A 22,547-nucleotide genomic window follows, 5' to 3' on the forward strand; every position below is an offset into this window, starting at 1 on the left:
CATGTTTTTTATTGTATTTTTATTTATATGACAATAATGCAAATTAAATGCACCATTTCACTCGTTTAAACTGGACAACCAGAGGTACTAATTTACAAAATCTCTCCCAAAACACGTCCAGTTCATACTTCACCCCATTTCAAGCCTCTTATATTTAATCTTTTTTTATGGCATTTAAGCACATTTTTAAGTTGAAGTTATTTATTTTATTAAATCTTAAATATTTTGCTTAATTTGTAAGTAAAGTAAAATACTTAACATTTAATATTAAATCTATATATAATTTATAAATAAATATTGTACATCTAATATATATTAATATTATTATGAATATAAATAATTATAGATTTTATGATTATTAAATATTTTACTCACAAATTAAATAAAATATTTTACTTACAATTAAGTAATTTATGTTTATTCTTATATATATATATATATATATGTATAATATAAAATATAATTTATATTTACCTTTATAATGTATAATGTAATTTATATTCAAAATATATGAACACCACCTGATTACCATGATGCATCCAGATGTTTTAGTTTCTCATTAGATTCTTATTACTGTAATACAATAATGTTTTTTCTTTATTTGGAGTAAATTAAAATGAGTACACAAATATAAACAATTTGTAATAAATAAAGTGACACTTTGCACTACATTTAAATTGTTAACTTAATGCATTAAGTATTGTGAATTAAAAATGAGCGTTTTTACATAATTTATTAAACTAGGTTAATGTTAAATTATAAAAACATTTGTTCACTGTTAATTAATGAGTTTAACATCAATTTAATATTAAAAATGCATTTGTAGTATATTTAGAAATGAACCTAGATGATTAAAGTAGGTTCATTTTTAGTTCATATCTAATGCATTAATGGCAGTGAACTAAATTTTATTGTAATAAAATTTCTTATATAACTTATAGATTTTATTTGTTACAGTAATGAGAATTTGTGGAGGAAATGTGCTCAATTGTCATCAAAATGTAATGTTTAATGCCACTTAAAACTTTTTATTGAAAAAGATAACATGGAAATATCCAGAGAAAATAATTTTTTAAAACATATTTTAACTCCTATAAGCATCCAAAAATTCAATAACACGTACCGGTATTAAGGAGTTATTATACAAAATTATTATACAATCAGTATGCATCTTATTCTTTATCATCTATTATTGCATCAGAGTGTTAATGTTCCTCTCTGTCCCAGTGGAATTGTGGCTTTGGATGAATGTGGACTTTCACTGTTTTGCGGTTGAGTTCTGGTTGTTTCACTCATATGCAAACAGATTATAACGGCGCTGTAGGCAGTAAACACAGGCAAATATGAGCGGGACAGATATGAGTCTGATAATCACAACCGCCAGGCAGAATGACCCGCAGGAGGAGAGCGCAGGGTCCCAGTCTGGAGTCCAGTTATAACCTACACACACACACACACACACACTGTTATAGCTGTCTGCTGCCCAGAAACGCTGAGTCACTCTTACAAATGTCTGAATGCCTTTGTATTGCATTTACAGTGATTTTAAGCTCGCTCTGCTTCAGGACAAATGTTGCATTGTATTAGTGGTGACCAAAACTCTTAACAAAAATAGGAACAAATTTGTGTATTTGTAAATGCATAAGCAACAGAAACATATGGATGCTTATTAACTGCAATCTCAAAATTCTGACTCTATTTCTCGCAATTCGTAGAAAAAAGTTAGAATTGCTAGATTTAAAAAAAGAAAATGCAATTACCGTATTGTCCCGAATATAAGACGACCCTGATTATAAGACGACCCCCCTTTTTCCAGATGTACCTTTTGGAAAAAGGCTTTTTGAAAACCAAATCTTGTTTTATTGTTTGTTTGTTTTTCTCTCTATAAAACACTTTTTTCTTAAATTATTTTCAAATTGCATATTCTTCCTATTTTAATTTTTGTTTTGAAAGTATGGTAAATACTGGTAAAATGTACCAACAATGATATTGAAAAATATACACTTTTTGATATACCATTGAAATAACAGGCAGCCCATCTGATTTATATAACATATAGGCTATCCATCTCATAGTAGCCTACCAAAATTTTATTAACAGTAGAAGTGAAATCTTATTGTAGTCTTCAAATCTGGGTACTGTCTTATGTTTTAAAATCACTTACAGAGGAAGTTTGGTTCCATCAGGCTAACATGACAGTCACGACCATGCTGCTGTAAGCTTTTCTTTTTCTTTTGTTTTCACTCGCGATCTTTACAACACACATTACATTACATATTTCATGGCACACTCGTTTTATGCGTTTTTGGCGCCACCTAATGTTGTGGGTGTATTACTGACATGTCAAAGTCTAGACCCTGAATATAAGACGACCGCGTTTTTTCAGATGTATTTCCAAGAAAAAAAACATCGTCTTATATTCGGGACAATACGGGTACCTTATTTTTAAGACTTGTCATAAACTATGATCATCCTATTTAATGCATTTTTTTTCTTGTCTTGTGCCACATGATCGGCTCGTTGAGTGCAGAGACAGACACATGTTATAGCAGTGACATCAGACATTTGTAATTGTGAGTGAAGTGAAGCAGTGCTTTCTGGGCTGACCGTAAACTCAGACTGAGAGATCAGGACGAGCACTTACTCTGCGGTGCATCGCGGGTGGAGTTTCCTGTGAGAGGAAGTGACAGTTATAAAGTAATGTGGTTTTTGGGAATGTGGTTTGTTCTTTCTACAAACACTTACGACAGAGGTTGTTTTCACACGTCTCTTCTCTGCAGCTGCTGCATGAGGCGCCGCTTCTGTACGGAGCTACACCTCGATAATTTCCTCTGTTGAGAAGTCAGGGGTGACATGTTTACTGTGTGTAAATTCTGTTAAATCATGCAGTTTCTTGCTGCTTCATATAAAGACTTCTTCATTCTTTACCACACCTGCCAACAAGGTTTAATTTGTAACATTACACTACACTGGAAGAAAAACGTCAGAAATAAAGGTACAAAAGCTGTCACTGGGGTGGTACCTTTTCAAAAAGTACACTTTTGTACCTATTAGGTTCAAAAATGTACACTTTAAGTACTAATATGTATGAATGAATGAATGATGCATTTATATAGCGCTTTATTGTGTATTGCAATACACCCAAAGCGCTTTACAAACATGTACCTTTTGAAAAGGTACCGCCCCAGTGACAGCTTTTGTACCTTTATTTCTGAGAGTGTACAGATGTAAAGAATTCTGAGAAAAAGACAGAAAGAAATTGAAACCGATAATTAAATTTTTTTTTTTTAAATCTGAGTAAAAAGTCAGAATAGCAAGATGTAAACCCAGGTTTGTAAGAGAAAAAAAGTCAAAATTGTGGGATGCAAAAAAAATGTAAATTACAAAATAGAAACTCCAGAAAAATAAGAGTCAGAATTGTGAGATGTAAATGCAGACTTCTGAAAGAAGAAAAAGAAAAGTGCAAGACTTAAATACAAAATTACAGAGAAAAAGTCTAAAATGCAAGACTCAGATTTCAGAGGACAAAAAGTCAGAATTGCAAGATGGAAATGCAGAATTAATAGAAACCTCTCAAAATTGTGTGTAAACTCATAAAGCAGAAAAAGTCAGAAGTCTTTTTTATATTCCATGGCACCAACAAGCTTCTGTACTTTCCTGACTTTTCTTGTGTAATGTAGTTAATATGAGATACCAACGACTTTTACATCATGTATAAATAGATTAATGTCATTTTATAAATAGTGCATGAATTAAAGTAAAGTTTGACAACTTGAGATGTTAAAAATGTGGTTAATTTTATTAGTTAATCTTACCTAATGCAGTAATGTTAACCAATTGAACCTTCTTGCTAATGACTGATGAGAAATACCATTTTATTAGCTTGTAAAGCTGGTTTTACTGGTGTTTTGTTGCAGTATTGATTTGGCACTCAGCACATACAGTATGTGATGGTTTTCATACTCACGCTGTTGCATAATTGCACACAAATATGACTCCAGGCTTTGTTGAGAAGCTTGTTTCAGCCACACCATTGGGACACGCTTGTGCGGCGCAACCAACTTTGTACGAATCCGCCCAGACATTCTTTATGGACAGAAAACAGAGAGGTTTCATTCACTTGTGTGGATTGTTGAGTATCTAATTCAGCTGTAAGTGGATCAGAGTCTGTACCTGTGTGTAGTGGCCGCACACTTTGCCTGGTTTGCACTGGTTTGTATTGTAATCATAAAATTGGTCCTCATCATTCCACGACTGCACCGCAGATTCAGGTTTGAATGAGGAGTATGGCGCTCCTGCCCAGATGTTTTCTCCCACGGATGTGAATGTGGGATGCACCTTTCTCACCTCCCTGAGGTAAATGTTATGTTTAAAGAGGCAGAATCGGGCCCAGGCCCGCGCCGTCACCGCCAGCCCTTCATCCCACGTCTGCACACAAACACATGCACTTACTGTGGCTTCATGAGGAATGATCCAGAACCAGATTTCATTTTATGATCAATCCAGACACACATGTAGTCTGTTGGGAAATTGTGTTCATACCCTAAAACAGCCTTAAAACCCATTTAAAGGAGTTTGGGCATTTAATGTTCAGTTTGCCAGACTGGGAGACCATTTTAAACCAGCTAAGACCAGCTTAGGCTTTTTTTTTTTTTAGAAGGAGATGCATGCTAATTACATAATCTAATGCATGCTAATTAAATACAGTGGGGTTTAAAAATCTAAAAAAATAAAAGTGAAAATCTTTTCCCCAGTAAAACAAGATATTGCACAAGAAAAAAAAATGTGGATGAGAAATTGATTGGATTCTAAAAAGCAAGCTAATTCAAAATATTAATAAATTCTATAACGTTATATAAGTAATAGCAAAACCACACTGATGTCAATTGTATTTTATATTTTAGTTTATATTCAAACTAAAAGTGAAAATCCTTTTTCTTTCAATAAAACAACATATTGCATGAGAAAGAATATTAATGTTAATAAATACTTGTATAGAAGTAACACTTAAACAATGATGTCTATGTAATGTATATTTTATGTATATATTTTATTCTACAGTGGGGTTTAAAAATCTTAAACTAAAAGTGTAAATCCTCTTTAATTTCATCAAACAGCATAATGCATGAGCATATGTTTATAAAAATAGCTACACTGTAAAAAGTGATGTTGACTTAACTTCAAAAAAAATTGAGGAAACCCGTTGCCTTAAAATTATTAAGTAAATAATAATAATAATAATAATAAAGTTAAGTGAACTTGACAATTCACTTAAATTATTATTTTTTTTAAGTCAAGTCAACTTATCACTTTTTACAGTGAATAAAATACTACGAGTATATAAGTAAAACCCCACTGATGTCTGTTGTAGTTTATATTTCACGTATTTTATTGTACGGTGGGGTTTAAAAGCCTGAACCGGAAAGTGAAAATACTTTTTCCCTCAATGAAAAAGAATACTGAAGAAGAAAAAATTGTCATGCACAATAAGGCCATGAAGATGCACTGTGTGTGAAGACAGTGAACGGGTTCATGTTAAAAAGCTTGCAATCTGTTTAACACACATTAACATGTTTAACCTCCACAGACTCCATCGAGACCAGCTGACCTCTAAACAGACATCAGGAAACATCTGATATTTACCATGTAGCGCATGTTTGCGGCCGCGGGCTTCACGTTGGCGCGGTGCTTGTTGTGTCCTCTCACGCATTCCTCAATAAACACTGGATCCGTGATATCAAAGACCGGCTCGCAGGAACCCAGACCAAGCAGAACTGTGACAGAGATCAGTAGGTGAAGGGAGCCACTCATCGCCGAGTTTGACTCTTAAACTTACAACTGGTTAAACTCTCAGGGTTTCCTGTCAGCGGTTTGCTCACTTCTGCTTTTTCACAGAGGAAATATAATTATATCCAGAGCTGGGTGCATTACCTACAAACAGTCTGTTACTAATTACAAATTACATGAAAACAATTGTAACACATTTTAGGTAATCAGACTACTTTTTGATTACTTTTGACCTAACTCGTTGATGTGAATAAGATAATCCATATTGATACCATATTGATATAAAGATACAAAGAGAAAGGAAAATATATTCCATTCTTAGTTATTAAGAAGTGCATTAAATATTACATTGCATCACGGTTTCCCAAACTAAGGTTCGCGAAGGAACTGCTGGAGGTTTGTGAGTTTAAAGAAAAGCTATGTGAAATCACAAAAATGTAAAATTAAAATAAATCATTTTAAAATACCAACAGTCAAAGTAAAACACTTACTAAAAAACATAAAATATTTTATTTGTTTGCCTGCTTGTCATGTGACCATTAACCAACATCAGAGAACCGTGAAAAAGCACATTGAAATGTTGAGAAATCTCTTAAAGTTTAAATGATTTTTATAAATCCAGTGGTCAAATGCTGTGTGGCCTCTCAGTTTTCTGTGTAATTATAGCCACCTGACTGTAATTAGAATATAATATATAATTGTAGTAGTGACTGGTCTTTGTCCACAAAACTGCACGGTTTATACTTACAGTGCTGGGTAGTAACTGATTACTACGGTGGCGGGGAAGTGCAAAACAACATTACAAAGTGTGAAACACTTTTACGAAGCTTGAGACAAATTTACATTTTGGAAAACATTTTTACATATCATAAAACACAATTCTCTCTCTCTCCTAGCGTTTCTCCCTTCGTAATGCGGGGTCCGCTTTTCGGCAGGTTGCTCTCCATTTCTTCCGATCGAGGGCATCCTCGGGGGCGACATTGTCATGTTTCATGTCTTCCTTTATCCGATCCATCCATCGCTTCTTTGGTCTTCCTCGGGGTCGCTTTCCTTCCATGTTGAGACACAGGGCCCTCTTCGCTGTAGACTCTTCCTCACTCCTGACTACGTGGCCATACCATCGAAGTCGCGCTTCCCTCATCTTCTCCATAATCGGTGCTACTCTCATGGTGTTTCTGACGTCTTCATTCATTACTCGGTCCCATCTGGTCAGCCCTAACGTCCACCTAAGCATCCGCATCTCCATTACATGGAGGGCCTGTTCATGCCTGTTGGTCGCAGGCCAACACTCCGCTCCATATAGGGCGACTGGACGGACGACTGTCTTATAAATCTTTGCCTTAAGATGTTTGTGCATGCTTTTATCACAGAGGACGCCGGTGACTTGGCGCCATTTCAACCAGGCAGCGTTGACTCGCGACCTGACATCTGGGAGGCTGTCGCCATCAGCCGAAAGGGTGGAGCCAAGGTATCTGAATTGGGTGACCTTCTTCAGATCTATACCGTCGATACTGATGGTATCACTGGTCTGGGGGGGGGGGACTTTCCATGTACTCCGTCTTGCCGATGTTAAGCCGTAGGCCATTCTGGTCCAGGCAGTCTTTCCACCGTTGTGTGTGGTCTTGGAGGTTTTGCCGCTCACTGTCAGCAAGGAGTATATCGTCCGCATAACGTAGTGTCCAGGGATGTGGTGCCTGCAGGTCTGCAGTCACCGCATCCATGCAGGTGATGAAGAGCAATGGTGAAAGGGCCGATCCTTGGTGTACTCCGACACTGATGGTGAACGGTGGTGATATCCCAATAGGGCAACGGACAACACTCGTAACGTTTTGATAGAGTATTTGGACCCAGTTAATATAGGCCTCGGGGACAGAGTGGAATCGGAGGGAGGCCCAGATGAGTTTGTGGGGTACACGATCGAAGGCCTTCTCTAAGTCCAGGAAGACCAAGTGGATGGACTTATTCTTTTCCCGGTGCTTTTCCATCAACAGGCGAGCAGCGTGGATAGCGTCCGTGGTTCCGTGTCCTTTGACAAAGCCGCACTGGTTGGGGCTGATGTTGATAATGCCACGTAAGCGGCTGTCCAGGACGCGTTCAAAGATCTTCATGGTGTGACTCAGGAGTCGGATTGGGTGATAGTTTTTACATTCAGAGACGTCTCCCTTGCCTTTCCAAATCGGTACCGTGATGCTGGTCGTCCAGGCCTGCGGTGCCCTGATCTCTGCGATGGTCTTATTGAACAGGGCAGCAAGGATCACTGCTCCGCGATGCCCCATCAACTTCCAGACATCAACTGGGATGTCATCTGGCCCAGTAGCTTTGCTATTCTTCATTCTCTTCACAGCCTTTGTGACTTCGGCGGTGGTGACTGGAGGTACGGGTCCGTGGATGGGGTCGGGGCTATGAATCGGTGGATGCGGGAATTCCTCATTTGAGATGATGGTAAAATACTCGTTCCAACGAGCAAGTATGGCGGGAGGGTCGCGCAATACTAGCCCCTCAGCACTCTTGATGTGTTTCACTTGACCAATGGCTTGGGTCGATTTGTGCCTCGAATTTGCGATGCGGTAGATCATTTTCTCCCCTTCAGGTGTGCCTAATTGCTCGTACAAGTCATGGTAGTACTCAGCTTTCGTCTTGGCCACTACCCGTTTCGCAGCCGACTTGTGCGTCCGATAGTTTTGGCGGTGGGCATCCAGGTGTGTGCGATGCCATAGCTTGTACGCCTGCTTCTTGGCCTTGATTGCAATCTGGACCTCCTCACCCCACCACCAGACCTGCTTATCCATGTATTGTCGCCCTGGCTTCGTTGAGCCGAGAATATCAGAGGCAGCGGCCTGTATGTGGCAGGTGATATCATTCCAGAGCCTGTCGACTGGTTGGTCGAGGTTGATGTTAAGTGATTGAAGGGACACTTTAAGTTGTTGCTTATGTTCGGGTAGCCTCCACCACTTGAAGTGCTCAGGGCCGGTCACTCTCATTCGGGTTTGCCGATGGAGGTTGAGTTGGAGGTCGAGGACAAGTGGCCGATGTTGGGGGCCGATGGTATCTGATGGAATCACCTTGGCATCGAGTGCCAGCTTCAGGTCACACCGTCGAATCATCCAGTAGTAATCATCCAGTAGTAAAACACAATTACATGGGAAAAACACTTTTACCAGTCCCGAAACAAATTTACAATGACAGATTCTTCACGGAAAGGGAATGTACCACACACCGGAAGTGACGCGGTGAAAGGTGTTGTTGTTGGTGAGCGCGGTAAATTCGTGTTGTGGTTGTGGAGTAAATGCCGTAAATAAAGTTTATGGTGACCGAACATGGACTGCAGCCGAGGGATGTTTTGCCTGTTTTGTAGTGATGTAAAAATGATGCTTTGCGAAGCACCAAGGCTTCCCCTCAACTGTATCGTAAAAAGGTTCATTACTCGAAGCTTTTCAAAACGATGCACACTAACGACATCTTGTGGTCAAAAGGTGGAAATAGCTGCCTTTGCGTCCCAGACGACCCAGCCATTTTCGGATTGTTTCAGATAATAAATCAGTTTGTGCTATGAAAATAAAACAAAGAAAGTATTAACGCTATATAAATTAATCTTTTACATGTCAGTCATTGTTTTACACAATATATGAATAAATTAGTGAATACATTTGTGGAAAAAATAGGCAAGAATATATGATATGCATAAATGATCAAAATAAAAGAAGATTATCAGAATGGTCAGCTGAAGTGATTGTGAAGCGGGAATTAATACAAAATGAACATGCAGAAAACTACACATGCATATATTTATTCGTATATTGATTCATTCTTATCAAAGAAGTGAGTGACACTTCAAACTGCGCAAGTGGTTCGCGTTATTTGAAACAGAATACGAAGCAGTCACGTGGTTGTGTGCGAAAACGAAGCTTCGGACGTCACAGATCACGTGGTTTTGGCAAAATGAATCAAGCTCTGGTACAGTGCTTCACTGCCAGATGCTTCGTTTTTTTGATACAGGCTTCGAAGCCTCGTGTCGAACGTCACATCACTACCGTTTTGTGGCAAACACATGAGCAGCTTAACACTGTCCGGCTGTCGAGACGTCCCCTGTGTTTCTGTCTGGTCCGCGTCCTTTAGAAACTCCAAACACCGACCACACGTACAGCAAAACCGCCTTAAGCTGCTCATGTGTTTGCCACAAAACGGGCAAAACATCCCTCGGCCGCAGTCCATGTTCGGTCACCATAAACTTTATTTACGGCATTTACTCCACAACCACAACACGAATTTACCCGCTCACCAACAACAACACCTTTCACCGCGTCACTTCCGGTGTGTGGTACATTCCCTTTCCGTGAAGAATCTGTCATTGTAAATTTGTTTCAGGACTGGTAAAAGTGTTTTGCGTCTTGTTAATTTGTTTTCTAAAATGTAAATTTGTTTCCTCCTTGGTAAAAGTGTTTTCCCCATGTAATTGTGTTTTATGATATGTAAAAATGTTTTCCAAAATGTAAATTTGTCTCGAGCTTCGTAAAAGTGTTTCACACTTTGTAATGTTGTTTTGCACTTCCCCGCCACCGTAGATTACATGTAATCTGGATTATAGACTACAAAAATTAAGTAATTGTAATTAGATTACATTTTAAAATGCTAGTCTTAAACAGACTACAGTTACTTTTTATTGAGTACACGATTGCATATTATTCACATAATAGCTATACATTAATTATCACTTATTGATTCTCCCTAATTTTAATCTTTTAATTTATCCTTTCTAAAATAACCTGCTGTTTATATACAGTCAGAAAGTCTTCCAGGTAAGGTTAGTTCCAGTTAGGTTATTGTATATAAGCGGTGGGCTATTTTAGAAAAGAAAATGTAATTTATTGCTATTGTGTGAATAACATGTAGGCTAATTAATCAAAAAAAAAAAAAAGTAACTAAGTAACTGTAGTCTGATTACGAGTATTCCAAAATGTAATGTAATCTAACCACAAGTACCGTAATCCACAGTATACATGCAACCAGCTACTACCCGGCTCTGTTTAATTACACTTAATTTCTAGCGATTATCGCCGATTTGATTGCACAGATACTATTTAAACTAAACTGAGCTAGACAATGACATCTCTGAATTCAATAATGAAATGCCTTTAACTGAAAATTGAAAATTGAGTGTTTAATCTTATCATTATACATTACTGACACTCTATCCTCCAATTTGATACTGTTAAGTGCTTTGACACAATCTGTATTGTAAAAGCGCTATATAAATAAAGGTGACTTGACTTGACTTGTTTATATCAACCCAACATGTTAAAACCTCCAGATTGGTTGCACACCGCAGTGTGTTGTGGGTTAAACCACTTCACCTCCTCACCATTTGAACCCTGCTTATCAGGTTATCCGGGCTAAATGAAGTGAAAGAAGACTATCATATTTCTTACACAATGTTTGCAAAACTGAAACTCATTTAGAATGTTCTTGAGCATATGGAGCTTCATCAACTGCATGCACATTAGAAATCCGCAGTCTGCAGCAGTGCCTCGTGTTTCCTGTTTCTGATGTGTGAGTGCATGAGAGCAGCGATGCAGGGACTTAATTTAGCGATTCCGCTGTGATGCATTGGAAACATGTTTTTCTTGACCTAAAATATCTCATGTTAGCACAATGACTATCAGCATTACTAATGTTAATTAAAACTATTAAAAAATGTTTTAGCAATTGAAAAAAAAAAGCCAAACTACAAATAAATATGCACTGTAAAAAGTGATAAGTTGACTTAACTTAAAAAATTTGAGGAAACCCGTTGCCTTAAAATTTTTAAGTAAATAATAATAAATTTTTTTTTTAAAAAGTGACAATTCACTTCACTTATTTTTTTTAATTATCATTTACTTAAAAATTTTAAGGCAACAGGTTTCCTGAATTTTTTAAGTTAAGTCAACTTATCACTTTTTACAGTGTGTAAAAACTAAAAATATATTTTAAAAATATTATATATATATATATATATATATATATATATATATATATATATGCTAAATAGAAATATAATACAAAATAAAATAAAACTAAAAATGGCAAAATTACATTAAAATGACTAAAATTTAAAAAAAATAAAATGTAAAAAATAAAACTAAGCAATTTCAGTATATTGAGTACTATAATATCAGAAGTAATAATTAGGATAAAACTAAAACAGCACTGACATCTATTGCAGTACATTTATTTTATAAATATTCTATTGTAGTATACATTTATGTACATATTTAATTTATTTTACAGTGGGATTTAAAATCTAAAACAAAATGCAAAAATCCTTTTTGTCATTGAAAATGACTTTTTTTCATAATTATATTTGTATAATACAAATTTACATAATTATATACATTTGTGTGAAATGATGAGTAAGAAATATTTCTTCCTCATTTATGTCTTTTTTTTCTGTTTCTGGGTTTAAGTGAGGTTTTTAAGTCACAGGTTTTCAATGTGGTCTCAGACAAACACATTTTTTACATTACATTCATTTAAATTTTTTTTTTTTAAATAGTTGCTTATAAGCAATTCAAATCTCATTCCAGTGTTTAATAACTCAACCTGATTATTGTTCATTAGTGAATTAGGATTAAAAAAATAAAATACCAACAACCAAAAAAAAAAAGGGGGGGGGCGTGCAATCTGTGGTCGCGTGCAGTTGCTGACAGAGGCGGCGTTACCGTATGGAAGAGTATGCAGTTGCCATACCCTATAGCCAAGTCAGGTGCTGTGAAAAATTATCCAAACTTGAGTCTATTATAATTCGTTATTATTATTTTAAATCAGAGGGTTTTAAAAATAGTTAACCAATGATAAGCATTAAAAAGAGCTTGTCAGTAAAACTTCGTAATGCCATTGGATCATCAAACTATCAGCGAAACCTCGTAACTTCACCCCGCCTCCATTCAGACTGACGCGCCGCGCACAGCCCGCTTGTTCGCAATGAAAGGGTAAATAAATCATTGATGTTTAAATAGTAGGCTACAGCGTTTTCTTTACTCAAACCTTACGTCTGTAAAGGATAATGTTTTTGTGTGTTTGAAGAGCGGAGAAGAATTAACGTTAGGATATTTGCCGTTTAGCCAATATTTTTGTACGTTTTAAATATCATGTGCATAAGCGCTTCATTTGAGATTTTGGCCAAGTGTATTGAACAACAAGAAAACCTAAGCGCCCATATAGCTACAATCAACGTTATATAACCTGTAAAAGTTGATGAAAGCATATAATGTAGGCTACTTGCTGCCTCGGATAACAGTTACAGCCGTAAAACACTCCATCTCTGTCATTCTCTGGTCAAAAACATTAACTCCAATTGAGCTTGATTTTCATATAATGTTAAGTGCAAGTATCTGATACAATACCAACGCTAACGACGCAGTGTTGTTTAATTATTGAATTCTTTTCACTTTTTTAAATTTTTTTATTACCTGCGGGAATATGGTGCGGGAAGTGGGGGTGCTGCAGCACCCACTGTTTTTTTCTGTGGGCAACTGTTTAATTGTTGGGAATATATAAAAAAAAAAAAAAAAAAAAATCGGAGTATATATTTAAGTGCAAATAGCCCGGTTGTTGGCAGAGGCTATTTACACCAACTTCACCTACAAACGTATGACTGGGATAGTCAAATTTACAAAAGAGGTTCATTGGTCGTTAGATTCAGTGGCGCAGATGGTAAAGTGTGTGTCGACCGGGGTTCGAATCTACCTTTTGGCGAACTTTTTTTCTCCATTTTTAAATTACATCAGAAATGCATTTATTTTTAAATAAAAATGAAGAAAATAATCAAAAAGTTGAAAATAAAGTATCGGGTAGGGTTAGGGTAGGTATAGGGAGGGCTTTTGTCCCAATAAGGTGGCATCCATTTAATAATTTGAAATAAAATTTAAAAATTACACTCAATAAGTTATTGCATACTGTTTTATAATGTATTACAATGCAGAAGTGCAGATAATTGCAGATAATATTTTCACTTAGTGTAAATAGCTTCTATCGTATAAAAAGAGTATAACATTTTTTAATAGTAAAAAAGAATAAAAATACAAATGTTTATTAATTTGGGGGGGCAGATTCCACGCTCCAGGAAAGGTTTCTGCACACGGACTGGAGTATGTTTGCTTCTCAAGCCACCAGTGGCGCTCACACAGGCATTGACTCCTACACCTCCTCTGTATTGGATCATATCAATATCACCATTGACAGTGTTACAACCCAGAAACAGATCACCACATATCCAAATCAGAAGCCTTGGATGAACAAGGAAGTGCGACTCCTGTTGAAGTCACGCAACACTGCCTTCAGATCAGGAGATGCACAAGCCTACAGCACATCCAGAGCAAACCTGAAGAGGGGCATCAAAAAGGCCAAGCACTGCTACAAGCTAAAGATAGAAGGACACTTTTCCAACTCTGACCCTCGACGCATGTGGCAGGGCATTCAGGCCATCAGTGACTACAAACCCACCCACTCCACCCCCGCAGCCACTGATGTCAACTTCCTGAACGAGCTAAATTACTTTTATGCTCGCTTTGAAAGAGACAACAGAGAAACTGCCACCAAGCTCAATCCCTCAGCTGACCACCCACCAATCACACTCTCCTCCACAGATGTCTGCAAGGCACTGAGCCGGATCAGCACGCACAAGGCTGCTGGACCAGACAACATCCCTGGTCGTGTTCTCAGGGCATGTGCGGAGCAGCTCGCTGGGGTTTTTACAGACATTTTCAATCTGTCTCTTGCCTAAGCAGCCGTACCAACATGCTTTAAATGCACTTCCATTGTGGCAGTGCCAAAACACTCTAGTCCGAGGTGCCCTAATGACTACCGCCCTGTAGCACTCACACCCATCGTCATGAAGTGCTTTGAGCGGCTGGTCCTGGAACACCTAAAAGACTCTCTACCATCCACATTGGACTCACACCAGTTTGCCTACCGTAGCAATAGGAGCACAGAGGATGCAGTTTCCATGGCACTGCACTCTGTGCTCACTCACCTGGACAATAAGAACACTTATGCACGTATGCTGTTTGTTGACTTCAGCTCAGCATTTAATACTGTCATCCCAACCAAGTTAATAGCCAAACTTGGAGACCTGGGCATCAATACTTCAATGTGCAACTGGATTTTGGACTTCCTGACCAACAGACCCCAGAATGTTCGATCAGGATTCACCTGCTCCACATCCATCACACTTAACACTGGTGTACCACAGGGCTGTGTGCTAAGCCCGTTTCTCTACTCCCTCTTCACCTCCGACTGCAAGCCTGTGTATGGATCTAATTCCATCGTCAAGTTCGCAGACGACACTACGGTGATTGGCCTCATCAGTAACAACGATGAGACTGCCTATAGGGAGGAGATCCAGCACCTGGCCACATGGTGCACTGAAAATAACCTGCTCCTCAACACCACTAAAACGATGGAGCTCATCGTGGACTTCAGGAAGGAGTCAAGAGACACACACGACACCATCCACATCAATGGAATGGCTGTTGAGTGTGTCTCCAGTTTCAAGTTCCTGGGGATCCACATCTCGGCGGACATGTTGTGGAAAACCAACACCTCCAGCCTGGTCAAGAAGGCTCACCAGCGCCTCTTCTTCCTGAGGACACTGAGGAAGAATCAGCTCTCCTCTGCTATCCTGGTGAACTTCTATCGCTGCGCAATAGAAAGCATCCTGACCAACTGTGTCACAGTATGGTATGGGAGCTGCTCTGTTGCGGAGCGCAAGGCACTGCAGCGGGTGGTGAAAACTGCCCAGCGCATCACAGGGACTCCACTACCTACCATCGAACACATCCAGAGGAAACGCTGTCTGCATCGAGCTCGCAGCATCCTTAAGGACTCCTCTCACCCAGCCCACAGACTGTTTTCTCTCCTGCCCTCCGGCAGGCGTTTCAGGTGCCTCCGGACCAGGACCAGCAGATTAAAGAACAGTTTCTTCCCAGAGCTGTCTCTTTACTGAACTCTACCCCCCGTTGGTCCACTTCCTCATATATTATTAACTCTTCTCTCCTACCTCACATCGGCCTTATTTGCACTACTGAATGTAAATTTTTATTACAGTAACAACTGTTTACTTTTGTATCTTGCACTACCATACCTAAATTGGACTATGCTCATTTGCACTGCCGACTGTTGTTTACATTATCAATGTTTACATTAACATTTTGCACCGTATGTCTAATTGTAATATGCAATCACTTCCACTGCACTTTTACACCTTGTTTATAGTAATAGTCATCTGTATATATATTATACTGATAGTACATATCACCTGTAAATTCTGTTTATAGTAATAGCCATCTGTATATTTATTCACTATACATATTCACCTGTAAAATCTGTTTATATTAATAACCATCTTTCTATATATATTTATACATATATTCAGTACATATCCTTGTCCTGCACTTATTCAACCATTGTATATACTGCACTTGCTGCTATTGCACTTCTGGTTAGACCTAAACTGCATTTCGTTGCCCTGTACCTGTACTTGTGTAATGACAATAAAGTTGAATCTAATCTAATCTAATCTAATTAAGAACAGGGATACCATGGTCCTTAAACCAGATACTGGTTGCTTTGGCACTGTGTGCAGGTGCCAAGTCCTGTTGGAAAATGAAATCTGCATCTCCATAAAGTTGGTCAGCAGCAGGAAGCATGAAGTGCTCTAAAACTTTCTGGTATACGGCTGTGTTGACCTTGGACCTTAGAAAACACAGTGGACCAACACCAGCAGATGACATGGCACCCCAAATCATCACTGACTGTGGAAACTTTACACTGGACCTCAAGCAACGTGGATTGTGTGCCTCTCCTCTCTTCCTCCAGACTCTGGGACCCTGATTTCCAAAGGAAATGCAAAATTGTCTTTCATCAGAGAACATAACTTTGGACCACTCAGCAGCAGTCCAGTCCTTTTTGTCTTTAGCCCAGGCGAGACGCTTCTGACGCTGTCTGTTGTTCAAGAGTGGCTTGACACAAGGAATGCGACAGCTGAAACCCATGTCTTGCATACGTCTGTGCGTAGTGGTTCTTGAAGCACTGACTCCAGCTGCAGTCCACTCTTTGTGAATCTCCCCACATTTTTAAATGGCTTTTGTTTCACAATCCTCTCCATGGTGCGGTTATCCCTATTGCTTGTACACTTTTTTCTACCATGTTTTCCTTCCCTTCGCCTCTCTATTAATGTGCTTGGAGACAGAGCTCTGTGAACAGCCTCTTTTGCAATGACCTTTTGTGTCTTGCCCTCCTTGTGCAACGTGTCAATGGTCGTCTTTTGGACAACTGTCAAGTCAGCAGTCTTCCCCATGATTGTGTAGCCTACGGAACTAGACTGAGAGACCATTTAAAGGCCTTTGCAGGTGTTTTGAGTTAATTAGCTGATTAGAGTGTGGCACCAGGTGTCTTCAATATTGAACCTTTTCACAATATTCTAATTTTCTGAGATACTGAATTTGGGATTTTCCTTAGCTGTCAGTTATAATCATCAATATTAAAAGAAATAAACATTTGAAATATATCAGTCTGTGTGTAATGAATGAATATAATATACAAGTTTCACTTTTTGAATGGAATTAGTGAAATAAATCAACTTTTTGATGATATTCTAATTATATGACCAGCACCTGTATATGTGTGAAAGAAAAATTAATTGGGGATAAACTCACCATCCCACCCCCCACCCCACCCCAATACGGTGCGCTCTATCCAGCAGGGGGGGAGTGGGAAACATTTCTGACCCGAGCACGTCCTGGAAAAACTGAGACATGAACGTAACTGGATCACTCCCTTCTACTCGCTCGGGTATGCCGAGAGTGCGACTCCAAGTCCTCCACTTTATCGGTGAGTTGCTTGTTAGCCGAAGTCAACTTTAGCACCGTCTGTTCCAGTGCTACAATGCGGTCACTGTAATCGTTCAAGTGCTGATCAAGCTCGTCAATGTGCCTTCCTTGTGATTCAATGCTCGATTTAAGACTCTCAAAGGACGCAACAACCGGGGCAAGAGCAGAGTCAATGGCTGCTTTCACCTGTTCTGCGATGGTAGATGTTAGTTCGGAGATCAGAGTAACACCGAGATTTTCCAGATCCGACGGCAGCTTGTCGCCATGACTCTGTCACAGTCGCTGACGATTTAAGTTTCCGTTGCCTTTCAGAAGCCATAAGTCCTTCCAAGCTACAATCGTCGAATAAGTAGTTTGAAAAATAAACCACCAAGTGTGTTTAACCTTTCAGGCAGCCTGAAAGGTATAATAGATGACAAAGTGTTCGGGAGCTAACTTCAAGCGCGTCTTCTCACTCACATGCTCAGCCGGAAGTCCCAAACCACTTAAGTTTGATCAAAATCAGACAATGTGGCTGTTATTAGGCATTTCCTGTTTCTCATTTCTTGCCATAACTTCATCGCCTCGCCACAGGCAAACCGTTCGAGATATCCAAAAAATCCCTCCATAATTTAGCATCCCCAATGTCTTGAGATCATGTGCACCGAGTTTGGTGGCAATCGGTTGGAAATCCTCAGAGGAGTATATCAAATTCCAGAGCATGCGCTTTTCAAACAGCCCTAAATAGCTGACTTCCTGTTGGGCGGAGCCTATGACATGCAGGGTGAAATTTGTTCGGCTCAATAAGATCTATATGTGTACCGAGTTTCATATGAATATGTGCAAGTATGTGTGAGATATACATCAAGTTTTCAGACTGTGTTCCAGGGGGCGCCGTCGAGCCCCTGTGCCACGCCTGGGTTCCAGCCTCTGCGGCGTCCTAATGGCCGCGGATTCCAATGTGTGTGCCAATTTTCAAGAGTTTTTGAGCATGTTAAGGCCCCCAAAAAGCGAGCTCTTATCACACTATAGGTTCCAAAAAAAAAAAATCCCGAAGGAATCAATAGTCAAGTCAATTCACCTTCATTTATATAGCGCTTTTAACAATACAGATTGTGTCAAAGCACTTAACAGTATCAAATTGGATAATGTATAATGTATAATGATAAGATTAAACACTCAATTTTCAGTTAAAGGCATTTCATTATTGAATTCAGAGATGTCATTGTCTAGCTCAGTTTAGTTTAAATAGTATCTGTGCAATCAAATCGGCGATAATCGCTAGAAATTAAGTGTCCCCAACTGAGCAAGCCAGAGGCGACAGCGGCAAGGAACCAAAACTCCCTCTGTGACAGAATGGAGAAAAAAAAACCTTGGGAGAAACCAGGCTCAGTCGGGGGGCCAGTTCTCCTCTGGCCAGACGAAACCCGCAGTTCAAAAGTTTATATTTCTATTTTTTATTTTGTTGAGATTTCTAACAATAATAGTATTATGTAGTTAGGTATTTTATTATATTTTTTGTTATTTTGTTATATTTTTAGTTTTGTATTTTAATCGAGGTCTTCACTTCTTCTTTTCGAGTCCGTTGCAATTTCAGATGTCGTTCTGCCAGTATCTAGCGCAGGTCACAGCTGATGGGGTCGGTTCAGCCAGGTCCTGGGGGCTGCACTGGGGGGCGTTTTCACACTCCAGTAGGTGGGACATTGTCTGAACTGCTCCACAGCTACATGTGTCGTCTGTCTGGTGGTTCCATGTTTTCATAAGTGCTTTGCACCTCCCCTGTTCCACTCGTAGTCTGTTGAGGGTCTTCCAGGTTAGCCATGGGAGATCGTGCCCGCTGGCGAGACATTCAGTCGGGGTGATTCCTCTCTCCATCCAATCCTATGGAGGTCTTCACTGGGGATATGTCTCTGGGGCTCATCTGGGTGTCCTGGTCTCCGCTGACGATTAGGGCTGTAGACATCATCTCTTGGTGCTGATCCACCATCTGATCGGATACGGACTGAGAAACAGAATAGGAAAGAAACAGACAAATATTAGCGTAGATGCCATTCTACTTACGATGTAACGAGTACATCGTGTGTTATGGGGAGTGTTCCCGGTTCCGGTTGATCTAACTAATGCAGCCTTACAATCCTTTAACGGATTTGAATAATAGAAGCGTATTAGTGTGTTATATGTAAGCCAGGCTAAAGAGATGGGTCTTTAATCTAGATTTAAACTGACAGAGTGTGTCTGCCTCCCGAACAGTGTTAGGTAGATTGTTCCAGAGTTTGGGTGCTAAATAGGAAAAAGGATCTACCGCCCGCAGTCGATTTTGATATTCTAGGTATTATCAAACGGCCAGTTTAGAGAACGCAGTGGACGTGGAGGACTATAGTGTGATAAGAGCTCGCTCAAGTACTGAGGAGCTAAGCCATTCAGGGCTTTATAAGTAATTAACAAGATTTTAAAATCTATCCGATGTTTGATAGGGAGCCAGTGCAGTGTTGACAGAACCGGGCTAATATGGTCATATTTCCTGGTTCTAGTAAGGACTCTAGCTGCTGCATTTTGGACCAACTGTAGTTTGTTGATAAAGCGTGCAGAACAACCCCCCAATAAAGCATTACAATAGTCTAACCTTGAGGTCATAAACGCATGAACTAAGATATTTCTAGAGAGAAGAGCGGCACCACCCCAGGAGGGATGAACACCATCTCTTTTCAACAGGTCAGGTCTGCCCCAAAAATTCTTCCAATTATCTATAAAGCCCATGTTATTTTGTGGGCACCACTTAGACATCCAGCCATTGAGTGACAACAGTCTGCTATGAATCTCATCACCACGATAAGCAGGGAGCGGACCAGAGCATATTACAGTGTCTGACATCGTACTTGCAAGTTCACACACCTCTTTAACATTATTTTTAGTGATCTCCGACTGGCGAAGTCGAACATCATTAGCGCCGACGTGGATAACAATCTTACTGAATTTACGTTTAGCATTAGTCAGCACTTTTAAATTTGCCAAGATGTCAGGCGCTCTGGCTCCTGGTAAACAATGGACTATGGTGGCTGGTGTCTCCATTTTCACGTTCCGTACAATAGAATTGCCAATAACTAGAACACTTTCATCAGGTTTCTCAGTGGGTGCGTCACTGAGTGGGGAGAACCTGTTTGATGTTCTGATCGGAACGGAAGAGTGGTGTTTTGACCCGCGACTAGCCCGCCTCACAGTCACCCAGTTGCCTTGCTGCATGGGCTCAACCGGAACCGAACAATGTACAGGACTCCCTGAGCTAGTCGCATCCAAAGCAGTATCTACAGCCCTCACATTCTTACTATCCTCAACTAAAGTTTGGATGCGTGTCTCTAATTCTAAAACCTTCTCTGTCAGCCTAACTATTTCCCTGCATTAATCACATGTGAATCCCTCGCTGCTGACAGAGACTGATAAACTGTACATGTGGCAAACAGTGCAAACAACAATAGCAGGAGAAGAAGCCATTACTCACAGTGATTGATGAATGATACCAACTTAACTTACCACTGTTGTTTGATGAGCTCGTGAAAAATGGAGCTTGTGAAAAAAAAAGAAAAAAAAAAAGAAAACAATAATAGGCGCGAATAGAAACTCAAATGGAACCGCGAGTGACAAGCTAACCATCACCTCACTGGCTTGGGCCCAGGGCTGGACTGGTAATCTGGCACTGAAGGGACCGACAGAATTTAAAATTTTTTGCCAAGGACCATCACGAGCAGCCAGTGGCCCATTGGTTTGTCTCCTCTATTGACAGCGTAAACCACCCAATCACAATGCGCAATAGACGGAGCCATGAAGTGTTTTGCTCTGCCTATATAAAGAATGCTTCACCCCCAACTTCTTCCTCATCGGCTTTTCCCACGTTTTCACAGCAGCTTTATCAAGAACAGGCTTGCTCTGTGGTGAGTGATGCGGCGTAAAGAGCCAGGAGGAGGAGGAGAGGAGAGCAGTTGAATCGGTAAAGTGCTTGATCGGGACTCGCAACGGAGGCAGGCATCTATCCTGTGTACGCGCGCCATTAGTGCAGAATACACAAACACTTTTTAATAAAACGTAAATTCGTCCACCGCGATTTTTTGGCAAATATGCTGATTTGCTGCTCAAGAAATATTTATTATTATTAATGGACTCTTTGATGAAGAGAAAGATCCAAAGATCAGCATTTATCTGAAATAAAGCTTTTGTAACATTAATACACCATTCAAAAGATTGGAGTCAGTATAATTTTTGTTTTGTTTTTTTGGGAAAGAAATTATGGAAATTAATACTTTTATTTACACTGTAAAAAAAAAAAAAAAAAGTTGAGCTAACTTAAAATTGTAAGTCAACAAACTTCAGCAGATTTTTGAGTTCTCAACTTGTTGTTTTAAGTTTATACAACAAACATTTGAGAATCTCCCACAAAAACAAGTTGAGCAAACTCAAAAATCTGCTGAAGCTGGTAAAAAATGTTTTTTTAAAGTTCGCTCAACTTTTTTTTTTTTTTTTTTTTTTTACAGTGTAGCAAGGATGCTTTAAATTGATCAAAAATGATGATCAAGACAAAAGATTTCCATTTCAGATCAATGCTGTTCTTCTGAACTTTCTATTCATCAAAGAAACCTGAAAAAACATTATACTCAGCTGTTTTCAACATAATAATAAATGTATTTTGAGCAGCAAATCAGAATATTAGAATGATTTCTGAAGAATCATGTGACACTGAAGACTGGAGTAATGATGCTGAAAATTCAGCTTTGATCACAGGAATAAAATTACATTTTAAAATATATTCAAATAGAAAAAGTTATTTTAAATAGTAAAAATATTTCACAATATTACTGTATTCAGACTTGGTTAGCAGAAGAGACTTCTTTAAAAAAAAAATAATGAAAAATCTTACTTTTCAAA

General features: G+C 39.1%; 2 protein-coding genes across 8 annotated transcripts in view; both read right to left on the reverse strand.

Annotated features, from left to right (window-relative positions):
* Positions 1 to 1,002: 1,002 nt before the first annotated feature.
* glipr1a (GLI pathogenesis-related 1a) lies at positions 1,003 to 20,882 on the reverse strand. Of its 2 annotated transcripts, XM_058772437.1 has the most exons (7): positions 19,201 to 20,882; positions 5,644 to 5,774; positions 4,174 to 4,428; positions 3,968 to 4,086; positions 2,746 to 2,831; positions 2,645 to 2,671; positions 1,003 to 1,440 (listed from the first exon to the last, which is right to left on the reverse strand). In XM_058772437.1, the coding sequence occupies exons 2-7, from the start codon at positions 5,653 to 5,655 to the stop codon at positions 1,289 to 1,291; spliced, it is 651 nt and encodes a 216-aa protein (XP_058628420.1). In that variant the 5' UTR covers positions 5,656 to 5,774; positions 19,201 to 20,882; the 3' UTR covers positions 1,003 to 1,288. The 2 variants fall into 2 exon arrangements, with proteins under 2 accessions (XP_058628420.1, XP_058628419.1); XM_058772436.1 differs by lacking the exon at positions 19,201 to 20,882 and having other exon boundaries at positions 5,644 to 6,138.
* cmah (cytidine monophospho-N-acetylneuraminic acid hydroxylase) overlaps positions 18,701 to 22,547 on the reverse strand; it is a 36,020-nt gene continuing 32,173 nt past the window's right edge. For 3 of the 6 annotated variants that reach the window (XM_058772431.1, XM_058772429.1, XM_058772428.1), the window contains one exon: positions 18,701 to 21,194. The gene's annotated coding sequence lies outside the window, so the exon portion shown is untranslated. The remainder of the gene's footprint in view (positions 21,195 to 22,547) is intronic. The other 3 variants (XM_058772434.1, XM_058772432.1, XM_058772433.1) reach the window with 2 other exon arrangements.

Source organism: Onychostoma macrolepis, chromosome 04 (assembly GCF_012432095.1).
Source record: "Onychostoma macrolepis isolate SWU-2019 chromosome 04, ASM1243209v1, whole genome shotgun sequence".
Lineage (NCBI taxonomy): Eukaryota > Metazoa > Chordata > Actinopteri > Cypriniformes > Cyprinidae > Onychostoma > Onychostoma macrolepis.